The 12,735-nt window shown below is 38.1% G+C and overlaps 1 protein-coding gene across 1 annotated transcript in view; it reads right to left on the reverse strand.

Moving 5' to 3' along the window:
* Positions 1-12,735, reverse strand: part of SLC9C1 (solute carrier family 9 member C1) — a gene marked incomplete at its 3' end in the record, with an annotated part of 70,902 nt that overhangs the window by 45,265 nt on the left and 12,902 nt on the right. Inside the window, exons 7-12 of the mRNA XM_080919501.1 lie at positions 12,453-12,552; positions 11,143-11,286; positions 10,248-10,422; positions 9,431-9,512; positions 7,652-7,818; positions 5,671-5,796 (exon numbers count right to left, since the gene is read on the reverse strand). Of these exons, the coding sequence (XP_080775627.1) occupies positions 5,671-5,796; positions 7,652-7,818; positions 9,431-9,512; positions 10,248-10,422; positions 11,143-11,286; positions 12,453-12,552 (794 nt within the window). The remainder of the gene's footprint in view (positions 1-5,670; positions 5,797-7,651; positions 7,819-9,430; positions 9,513-10,247; positions 10,423-11,142; positions 11,287-12,452; positions 12,553-12,735) is intronic.

Raw genomic sequence — 12,735 nt, forward strand, 5'->3', positions numbered from 1 at the left:
ACTTGTGTGGAATGACTGGAGCAGAGTGAACAACCTGCTGTGAAAAAGAACATTTCCCTTTGAATAAAAACACAGCACAGAAGCACAATATCAAAAACCAGGGTGTGATAACAGTAGTCAAACATTCGAGGAAAGAAATGAAAAAGATGCAGGGGCAGCGGACTGTCCAAACAATCCGGGGACAGATGCAGAGATCTGGGAGAGGAAAGAGTAGACAGGCACAATTCTGAGTCACACATAATAGTAGTAAAAGCAAGACTCTTAGGGGAGTCTGCATTTGTTTTAGGGGTTCTGGAGTGCTGTTTATCTGAAATTAAAAAAAAATTGTGAATGACTTAAAGGCATGGTTTTAAAAACATCCTAAACTCCAGCGAAATAAAAATAAGCCTGCAAACATCTGAATGGAAAAAAGAAGTTATAGGCTTATTTAGGACATCAGTGTGTGTGTGTGCGTGTGCGTGTGTGTGTGTGTGTGTGTGTGTGTGTGTGTGTGTGTGTAACTTGACTGTATGGTACTTAAGTATAAAATCTGTAGACGATGATGCCATTTTGCAGTGTCAGAAGTCTGGACTCACACTAAATCATTGGGAAGTAAATTGTAAAAGTATTTTTGTGGGAAATGTTGAAAATATCAGTGACAAATATAAAATAAATGTTTTGAAGGATGTGTATTTAAGAAGGCATATTTATAAATAGCTGGCTAATTACAGAACAACTATTTGCTCGTTAATAAAATTATTTTATTGCAATTCTTTTAGAGAAAATATAAAAGTAAAGGTTGAAAATTACAGAAAATCTTTTGGAATATTGAACTAAATAACTCTTTGTGTTCTCATCTCTCTGTACAGGGCTCTATATGCTGGGTTTTTTTTTTTTTTTTCTCTAAAAATGAAATCAGAGGAAAAATCAGAAAAATGGAAAAATATATCAAAAACTGGTCTATGGTAAATGTTTTTAGTTAGCAATAGTAACTAAATAATTATTGATATTTATGATAAAGTTAGATATGATTTTGTTTGCTCATCTTGACATGGGGTCTCACTATGTAAACCAGGCTGGCCTGGAACCCAGAGAGATTAGTCTCCTTCTGCTTCTATAGCTCCAGACATAAGGCACATGCGTCATGCCCAGCTAATTATACCGTTTAAAGTTAGCTTAACTGGCAGAAAGAACAACAACGACAACAGTCATTGTGTACTTCTGTTCAAAAGAAGGAAAGTCATCAAGGAGGAGAATGCAGGGGAATGGAAACCAAAACAGCAAAAAAGATCCTAGATAGGTACAAAATAGATCCTACATAGCCTGACTGTTTTTTTTCCTTATTATAAAACATAGACATTGTTCAGAGGGGTTTAAGTGAACAAGTATTGAGTATCAACTCTGCACCTCACATTATGCCGTTCAGTATTAGACATACAGCATTAGATATAATGATAAATCACAATCTTTGGGATGTTACTACTTTACTAGATTTACATGGGAAGGAAAGTGAGCTCTTAGTCATTTTTCTTCCTAGGAAGAGCCTTTCCCCTTTCCAGAATTATTCTCGATGGATGAGGTTGGAAGAGAGGGTGGGGAATCCAGAGGAGAGGATCAGATTGGGAGATAGAGGGTGAGATAGGGAAGGGAGAGACTAGTGGGATGGGGACCTAAAACTAAAGGCCATTGAGGGATTTATTGAAACTTAATAGAGTAGACAGTTCTTAAAATATATTCACATATAAAATCATCTAAACAGAATCACCAAGAAACACAGGAGAGAAAGTGCCAACTAGAAATCTTTCTTCCAAAGGAAACCTTCAGTGCTTGGAATGTGTTACATCTAATTGAATTGCTGGCCAAATGGGGCACCATGGAAATCTGCAAACAACCTGCCCTACTGACAACACTATTGGTTGTTCTCCACATACCCTTGGTAAGAACTTATAACTGAAGACAACACATACATAACTCACAGAACACAGGGAAGTACAGAGAATTGTTAGCTAGAGCCTTTACCTCTAATGACTAGTGTTCACAGTTCTACAAGGTACTCTGCACACTACCAGAGAAGAAAGCTAACCACCAACCCAGATGCAAACCCTGTGACCTATGATGGTGACCTACTTTCAAGAGAGGGTGTAACAGTGGCTCTAAGATGTGGGAGTAACCAACCAGTACTTTGCTGGATCTAAGATACACTCCATTCAATGGATCCCATCCTGACACTGCTTGGTTGACCAAAAATCTGAGACTAGATAGGCCATTAACCTAAGGGTAAACCAGATACTACTGTTCTGCTAAAGCAGTGGTTCTCAACCTTCCTAATGCTGCAACCCTTTAAAACAGGTCCTCGTGCTGTGGTGACCCCCCCAACCATAAAACTACAGTTACTTCATAACTGTTAATTTGGTAATGTTATGAATCGTAATGTAAAATTTGATATGTGATCCTTATTAATGGGTTATGTGATTCTCAAAGGCATTGTGACACACAGGTTGAGAACCACTGTGCTAAAGGAAAACACACAATAACTCCTGGTGACATTCTGCTCTACTCATAGATCAGTGTCTTACTTCAGCCATCATCAGAGAAGCTTCCTCCTGAAGTAGATGTAACCAAATACCCTCAGCAGGATAACGTTCACAGTGAGCGACCTTGGAATGCTCAGTCCTAAATGGGATGTGTCCATCAAATCTTTACCCTCTGGGCCCAGGAAACTTTGTTGAAGAAAGGAGGAGAGATTGTAAGATCCAATAGGGATGTAACACACCAAGTAAAGAAGGCCTTCTAAATATCACAGGACCGATGCACATACCAGAGTCCCATGGTAGCATGCACGGGACCTGGGAAGGTCAAAGCCAGATCAAGTCCCAGCACTGAGACAGAAAATAGACATAGGCTCCCATCCTCATCCAGAAGCTATCCCCAGTTGATAACCCCTTGGAAAGAAGAAATTAGTTTTGTTTAGCACAACCTTACTGGGTATACACACCACATCCCATGCCCAGCGGTAGATGGTGAACACAAAACAAACACAAATGGTATTCCTGGAGGATTTTTGTCTCAGAATGCTTTCTGCTTGTTGGTTTTTAACTTAAAGGTCTTTACCTATATAAATTATGTTTATTAATTTTGAGTTTTTCTGGAATTTGTATGTGAATGAGTCTATGCTTCTATATGTGTTTCTTGGACTTTTCTTTGTCTTTGTATTCTGATAGTTTTGCCCTATTCTGATTTATTATTGTTATTATTATTATTATTAACAGTAGTAGTAGTAGTAGGATTGATAGTAGCAGTAGTAGCATATGTCTGTTTTTTAGTGAGAGATAGGAAGGACAGGTGTGGACTTGAGTGGGCGAGAAGATGAAAAGAATCTGGGGGTCATCATCAGAGGGGAACTCACAGTAAGAATACATTGTATAAAAATCTACTTACAATAAAAAATTTTAAGTAAAATTAATAATACAATGTGTAAAAGATACTAGTGAATCAAGTGTCTTGCAGCCTTTGAACTTTGAATAATTACTCTGTGTATGTGTGTGTACATGCATGAAGTGTGTGTACATGCATGACGTGCGTGTGGAAACAGGGATGGAACAGGAAACAAGTTACGGCCAGGAGCTGTGGGACAGAAGAGCATGAAGGGGACAAAGCAAAAATGAGGAATGTGTAGGTGTGGACTGTTAGGAGCTGGATGGTCAGAGGATGATGTTTACTTAAGAGAGAAGCTGATGGCTACTTCCTGTGATGGAGAAGGCTGAGCTGTGCATGTGGAAAAGCAATTTGAAAAGAGTCTGCTGTCCCAACTGCAAGGTGTGCCTGGCATATTCAGCTAGATTTCGATTGTATGTATTTGTCCACAGTGTGGTATTCAAACTCTGCTTCAAGATTTCGTTATTACACTAGAATGTTTCGATCTGGGGACTTCCACAGAAAGACTAGAAAAGTGATTTTGATTTCCTGTAACAGGATCTGGCATGCAGTTCCCAGTTTTAGGTAGAAACTCATTTCAAACTTCCCTTTCTGATTCCCTGATCAAAAGAAATAGTAGGTTATCACTGGTAAAAGAAGGCAAGCCTGCTGGCCTGATTATTCAGTTAGGCAGCACCAGCCCTCTTGCCGTCTTTCTAAATCCCTCTCTATTTCCAACTTGGGGTCTGCTTGTGCCTGTTATACTCATTTCCTTCTGACCCACAGTTTGCCCTCTTTTCTGCTGGCATATTTTCGAGAAGGGGTATTTTGTGTCTCTGCTTTAGGGGCTGCTCAGAGAGAGTTTCAGGGAAAAACCCTGGCTTTTCTCCATTACTTTAGGGTCCATGGCTCCCTGGAGTATCTGCTTTTGGGGAGCTAATAAAAGAAGAGCTAGAAAAAGTACTGTCTCAAAACAACAAACAGCAACAAAAACTTTCCCACCTGCTTACCTAACTACGGGAGAGGGCCGTCTTGCCCTGAAGAAGGTAACACTTAGTCTGGTGTGATAAGTGTGAAGTCTGCTGGTGGGATTCAGTACCTGGTAGCCATGTTCTTCATCCACTTTGGACATGGCACTGATGCTTCAAAGTACTTAGGTTCCTGAGTAAGTGGGGGCATGTCTGCATATTTGCCTTGATTACTGCAGAAGAGAGAAAACTCAGAGCTTTCAGACTGCCCAATTCCCAAGCAGGATGTGGAGGCAGAAGGCTTAGGTTCCTAAATGGCTGCAGTAGTTGAAAGCCACATGGTTTGTTCCTCAGGTAAGGAGACTGAACATGGCTTCTGTGAAAGGATGAGTCATAGATCCTGACCTGGCGAGAACGCTGACACTAGGTTAAAAGCAACTGCCTAGAACTTTCTTATGGCTTCACTACAGAGCTTTTCTAATCCTAAACTGACCTTTGAATAAAGGCACAATAACCTATAACTGCATTTATTAGAGGATTTGGTAGGAAATACCTTGATTCGAATCAGAGACCGTAGTATCATGGAACAACCAGCTGTTTTAAACACAGCTGAAGGCTGCCATTTGGATCTGTGGAATTTCCAAACTAAACACCTTTACACATATATAATATGTAATATATAATATGTGATATATGATATTGCTATATTTTATATAAAATCTAGTATATTATATATTATACCTGTATAATATATAATATAAAACATTTATAGCATATATTATATATTATTCCCAATATTTTCTGTGTTAAAGATAGGGAATATATTATACATTATACACTATGCACTATACATTATACACACATTATATATCATATATTATATAGTATGTACTATATATTTTATATTTTATTATATATTATATATGATATAGATAGGGAATATATGTAATATGTATGGTCTATCTTTAAAACAGAATATATTAGAAATAATATATATTATATATATGTATAAATATATATGTTGAGATTTTCTTCTTTCTCTCCTTTCTTCCTCCCGCCAGCCCTCCTTTCTTCCTTTTTTCCTTTTTTCTTCCCCTTTTTTTACTTTTATAGATTCTTTCACCCCACCATTAGTCTTTCTCTTTCTTAATTTTCCCCAAATGCTGATATTTTGTACTAGCCTTTGTGCTAGCATGCCTTTGTTGAATTGTGTACTTGGAAGTAATCAAATATATCAAGAAGGGAAAAGCTGTTTGGTATGTTTTGGATCCCAGCATATTTAGAGGAGTGTAGTAGAGACTACACTAACTATCTGCGCTGACAGGAGACGCCTGTTGGCCAGCTCCATGGCTTCAATGTTGAGGGTCTCATCTATTTCCTTGTTGCAGTCTGGACATTTCACCTTCTGATGCTCCGTTGTATCTTCTTGGTTCAACTAATAAAGCCAATGAAAAGAAGCTCAAATGTAGCACATGATTATTAATATATTGTTTAGCAAAACAATCTATTATCTCACATTAATCTGGAAAATTACAGATTCTGGTAGATATATAAAGATTGTCACTTGCTTCTCATTTGCTCAAGTGTCCCCACTGTCTGTTCAGCTCTACAGGACATGAAATGATTGACAGGTGGTGGGGAAGGTTTTATACCTTTCCCTCTCTGTGGAATTATGGAGTGTTTGTAAAAGGTAAAACATATGCAGTCACACTTTGAGCTGGTGATTCTGTGTGGTACCCCAGTAGCCTCAGCATCACTTGCTGGAAATCCATATCACTCACTGTGTCAGCAATGGGAGAGGTGGGTAGCAATTACTGTGTCTGCTGCCTTTAGTTTGGTAACTACTGGTTTAAAAGAATCATTCAAGGCAGAAAAAAATGATATGGATTAAAGAGATGTAAATGTGAAAATTTTGCCAATGAGAAAAACTGAAGCTTAGAGAAAATTATTTGCTCATGATGACAGACAAACCTAGGGCTACAAATACAGACCTATAATTCCACCTACAAAGGAGACTGAGACAGGAGGATTACAGCCACCTGTATAATTTAACATTTCTTAGTGCAAGGCTTCTGCTTCTGTCCATTGCTTTAAAAAATGTGATTAATTAAAAGCTAGAATATAAATTGACGTCTTCTGAGTCTGGGGCCCGGGCCCTATCTATAACACTGTAACCATGCCAGGGTTACACCAAAGATGACCAGGCTGGTACTCGATCATCTGCTTCTGAAACTAATCAAGTGCAGCCTGAGAACTTCCTTCTGACCAGATGGGGAGTGGGGTGAAATGCCCGGTGCCTCAGTGTACATCAGACTCTCCAGGGGGATCAGGAAGCTCAATGGTCTTCCAGAGGATCCCGATGAAGACCATCAGCAAAATGTCCTAATCGGAGATGCAGTAAAAATGAACAAGATTTTGGAATGAACTAGTATTTGTCTAAGCAGAAATTTTAGATGGATTCTTGGACAGGACTCGGTTCTGAGTCCCCAGGTATATCTTCAAGCACACATTATGTATGAGAAATGGACTTGAAATCTTACTTCATAGAAACCAAACCCATGAACTCCTCAAAACAGGCCCTTCACATACTATGACCCAGACAAAGAGCCCAGGTCGTGGAAAGGGAAGAATGGCCTTAGAAAGACCAAGGGATACTTTAGTATTTCCCTATGGCAGCTGTGACTCAGTGCTGTGGCGATTACTATTGGATTTTTTTTTTGGGGGCGGTCAGCTTCACTTGTAGCCCAGGCTGAGGTCCTGAGTGCTTTAAAATGGTTAAGCCTGATCTGAGAGACTCTTAGGTATTGCTCAGAGATAGAAAGTGCTATTTCAATTCCAGGTAAACTTCTACTGCTGACCCTGGTGCTGACCCTGGCCAGGGCTTAGCACATATAACAACCTAAATTAATTATGAATAAATGAGTGATTGTAAGAGCATTCTGACTCCTGATCTTGTGAACAGACAATGCTCTCTGAGGCTCACATTCTTCTTCTTTTTAACAATATCTTTAAAAGGCAATGCCAACATGTTGCTCTCTCCTTTCAACTTACATGCATGTCTTTTGTATTCAGATTGGTTGAGACTTCTATTTTGTCATGCAATAACCACAGTATTAAGATGGTATTAAGATGTTCCCCTTATTATTACAGAAGATAAGGAGGGACCAATTTACCTCCCTGTGGTTTCAAAATTATACATGTTTTCAATTTGAATTAATGCTTATGATTTAACCTATATTTAATGGCATTCATATTTACTCTAGTGGAATAGAGAGCGATTATATGCTTACTGCATATGGATTTTGAAGTATAATCGCCTTGTCAACCATGTTCCAGTCAGCATTAGCAAGATCTTTGTCAAATTTGAGTGCCATGGCTGTGGATTTGGTTAGCTCTTGAAAGTGCTGGAATGTATAATAAACCGATTTATATTTTGTTGATGTGACATCACGAAGACCTTAGGGCAAAGAGCACATTGTACAAACAACAGAAAGACATGATTTTTTTTCATCTGTGTTATAAAGTATCCTTTTGTTCTTTATCTACCAACACTAATCATTTGTGCTGTGTGTGTGTGTGTGTGTGTGTGTGTGTGTGTGTTGTGTGTAAAAAGACTTCTCTTGTGTGGTTGTATGTGGAGACCATAGGTTGATATTGATATGCCTTTTTCAATCACTTCCTCTTCTGAGTTTTTGAGGCTGGGTCTCTCACTGTACCTGGAGCTGGCTGTGTGGACTACAGTGGGAAGTCAGTGAGCAGGATCCTGGAATCCACTTGTATGTCTCTCTGTGCTATGGTTATAGGTACATGCCACCACATCTGGCTTTCTTTTTTGCGGGGGGAGCTAGGTTCTGGGGATCCAGACTCATACCTTAAAAGTTATGCAGCACATACTTATCCAGATCAATCTCCTAGCCCTACAACTATGTTTATGTATAAATACTAAAGAGTTTACATAAACTCTTTAATGGAAAGAATGCTAACAGTTCAAGGTTTTTGTACTTTCAGACTCCTTTTAAGATTCAAATGTAAGAAGAATCATGAATATTTATTGAATGCTTACTATATGCTAGGGAAAGATGACTCAGCATTTTGTATTCACTAGTCTTTATCTGTCTGCCTATCTATCTGTCTGTCTGTCTGTCTGTCTGTCTGTCTGTCTGTCTGTCTATCTATCTATCTATCTGCCCATCCATCCATCCATCCATCCATCCATCCATCCATCCATCCATCTATCTATCTATCTATCTATCTATATATCTTTTTAATTTGTTTATCTATATTTATTTTCAGGGTGAGTCTTTTCTCCCAGTTTTCTAGGTAAAGAAACAGTACTGTTTGAAACTTGATGTTTTTCTCCTTTTGGGGCTTATGCTACTGTGGCCTTGAGCTTACGAAATGTCTAACCTTCATCTTCTTCATGTGGAAGCACCACTTTATATTGTTTGAACTTATGCTGTGGGGTCTCTCATTTCTCAGACATCCACTCTGAAGTTCTTGAAACACAGCGTCCATAATTGTATGGGCAAATAAGCATGTCAAATTAATTACCTGCCTGAATCTCTGTGGGCCATGTCTGTCTACTGCTTTGTGCCCTTGAACACAGTCTCTAGTTTCCACAGGAAAGCAGAACCTGCTGTCATCTCTGTTTTATTTTGCATATAGCTTATTTATTTTAGTGTATCTGTGAATCTTGCAAATTCATTTAATTTATCCATAGCTTGTTTTTCTTTATTCCAGTGTGAACTCTGTCAGGAGAGACATCTTACTCATCTTCAGATTGTAACACTTCCTACAATAGTGTCTACTATCCGGGGCATTCTTACTAAAAAGTTTTCTGAATAATTGGATGAACTTATACTACTCTTTAACTATACTAGGTCAACATTAAAATCTTTTAAAATAAGTCTACTAGCTTGAATGATTTATGCATTTTATACATCAATCCCATTTCTTCTTCAGTTAGAAAACACTGACTTGTATTTAGGTGGATATTTTCTTATCAGTGCTTCTTAGACTATTTGGAATAAGTTTTTTCTTATCTCACCATAGTAAACAGTGTGGCTTACCTAGTTTAATAACTGCCATTGGCAAGATAAATCTATTGACAATCAGGGTAATTACACATACCGACACTCCATGAAATAATATCTGGAATTGAAAAATATTAAGCAAGTTGTATTCAGGGTAATTTATTACAATGCATTCTATATTCTGTAGTATAAATTGAACTAGGTTGTTATATGCTAAGTGGTATGGTAACTCACTACATTCTCGCACATGTGCATTTTCAGCCATGTTTTAAGAAAAAAACAAAAGGAGTTCCAGGACTGTGTTTTCCCTCTCTCTTGTGATCTGCAAACCTCACCTTAGTAAAGGGAGAAACATTCTAGTATGTTCTGTTAGAACATTACTTAGACATCCTTACCTGGCAAACAGTTTTGCTTTCTAGAATTATTAAAGGTAAGCATATAGAGTAATACAAGAAACTAGAGCTAATTATCATCCAACTATCTCCTCAAATGAACAGACTCTAGATAAAATAAGTAAAAACAATCGAGCATATGTCCTACAACAGCTGCTCTTTAAAATGACTTATAGTTTTTAATTCATCATCATCTGAAACCCGTTAGATCTGTGAAGGAGTCTGAGTGCTCGTGGGGGATGAAAATTATGTGATTTTTCTCCCAGTCCTGCAGGCTCTTGGCTAGAATCTTTGTCTCTTGTCTCTCCCAGTGCGTGAGTTCACGACTCTCTCTTCCAATAAACAAACCACAAACGACAGCCCCCTAATCCCAGAAGGGCATATGGGGACTGCACTACACAAACCAATGCTAAACAACACTCCCATCAAATACCCAACTGAGAGGACAAAGCTTTCCTTACTTGAGATCTTTCCCTCTCGGTACCTAGGGAAACATCTGAGTAGGCAAGCAGGAGGGCCATGTTTATGTTTGGTGTTCCCTTCATTTCACTCCACACCATGATGAACGCCCAGCGCCAGCTGAACCCATGACCAAGTCGAGACAAAATGGGGCTCATTAGCAGAAAGACCAGAAGCCTAGTAAAACAAAACGAGTTTTTAAATGATTATTTTTTGTAGAAATGTCTTTCTGTTTTATTCTACTGTATTCCCAAAGAGCCGTCTTTTACACACTGTTGTCCTGCCTCCAAAGGAAGGTATGTGTCTGAGAGGCACACACATAAGAAATGACAGGCTTTGTTATGTCTTTGGACTGCTGAGTGCTAGGGTAATTTCACAACACGTGTGGATGGCGCCTCTATAAGTGGAAGATGATGGTTAGACCATTGGTGAGCTCAAGGCCACAATAAGAAGTGTGAGAAGAAACTGAAGGGGTATTTACGAGGAGGGATTCACTTTAATTTTAAAAAGAGCTGTTTCCATTTTAAGTTTTTAATTTAAAGAAATGATAACCCAATATTGAACAAAATACAAGATACAATTTCTACCATTAGGTAAAGTTTCCACCTTGTACAAAGATAGAAAATTCTGGGTGAAATATGCCAAATATTAACAGTAGTTGCCTTTCAGTAATCTTAGTAGAATGAACCTTTATACTGAGAATTTTTACACTGTTTACCTTGATCTAAAATTCATTTAAAATCTATCTGATACAATTCCTGGGCATTACTATGCCGATGACCATTCGAGAAGTTTAGGTAAACTAGCTACTCAGGCTGAGGTATAAAATAATTTCTTTATCTTATAAAACATTCTTTAGATCACTTCCTATATACAAATTTCACATGGCATTCTTACCTTAAAACAATCAATGTGAAGTAGATATTTAGTGAATAATATACATCAGAAAATGATATATACAGATACGTGTGTGCAGGGATCAGGAGTCCGATGAAAGTGAACACCATAAGAAAACCAACAAAGGACAGGCAGTTCCAGAATCTACATTGTGGAGGAGAATAAAATACAGCCCTGGTTATCCTAATGTTATTACAAAGCTGCCTACATGAAACTGTACAATAATCAATGAAATAAAGCTGAACGAGGAATTTATTACTTTTATATTAAAAGTAAACTGTTAAGAAAAGAGCACGAATGCAGGTAAGTGTGGGATTCGAAAGCAATTTAAAGTAATTTGTGTTAATTAGTAACTTTTCCCCATTGAGTTTGACAGATATTCAGGCTGCGGTTGTGTGCATCATGGAATAGCAGAGTAACTGGACACCCAGACACCACAGTTCACACAGCTTGAAAGCACTGATAAAAAGTTATTTACGTCCCAAAATCCCTAATGTTAACTGATAGAATGTGGTGGTGACAGAAGGTTGTGGATGGTAGAAATTAGTACAGAAGTGTCAGGGGACAAAAATTGAAAGTTTGCCATGAAGATGCCTAAGTTCATGGGTAAAGGAGATAAAAAAAAAAAAAAAAAAAAACTTTCAGCAATTACAGTAGCCTAGATGAGGAGGAGCTGAGTCTGTAGCGAGAGATAGGTCTGACAGTTACGGGGATAGCATCAGTGATTTGGCTGGGGAGTTTTGAGAAATGGGGGACCAGAGGGAATAGGGAAAAAGATAGAAACTAGAGATGCCATCTCTCCAGAACAGTAGAGTGAATCTTTCCATGTTGTTGAGGTAAGCAACAGGACTTAATACTATCATCTTAGATTTCAGTCACCTTTAAGAATAGGGCCTGTTGTATGTTATTTTCTATATAGATGTCTGGGAGTGAGATTACACAGCAGTTATTTATATGTCTGTGGAATAAGTGGCTCAGGTAAGATGGAAGGCAGACTGTAGGTGGGAAGAAACCCAAACCCAGAAGAGTTTATGTTTATCAATAGCACCAGGAATAATGGTAATTTGGCCTGAGTCATAAAGATACAGCAGCCAAAGTTTTCACTAAAATGTTATGAGTTAGGGGAAAATATGCCCAGTGTAAACTCAACATCATGACTTGCCATGTCTAAATTATCAGTGAATGTTACAGAAAGGTTAGTGGGATATTTTACATGTCAGTGTTTTACTCACACCGTGCAGATACAATTACTATTGTAATTTCATAGCTTCCAGTGTATGAAACAAAGTCAAAATAGGAGAGCTACTCACTCGAGGAGAAATGCTTCAACTCCTGGCTTAAAACTTGTAGAATTTAGAAAAAGTCCTATGGTGGCCACAGTAAATATTCCAGACATGCCAACTAGCTCACCTAAGTTTGGAATGGACAACAACAGAGGAATTAACTTCAATGGCAACATGATCTCTTATATATCTTATATATCAGATATTTACATCACAATTTATAACGGTAGCAAAATTGCGGTTATGAAATACCAACAAAAATAATTTTATGTCTGGAGGTTACCACAGCATGGGGAACTATAAGAGTTGA

Source organism: Micromys minutus, assembly GCF_963924665.1.
Source record: "Micromys minutus genome assembly, chromosome: 7".
NCBI lineage: Eukaryota > Metazoa > Chordata > Mammalia > Rodentia > Muridae > Micromys > Micromys minutus.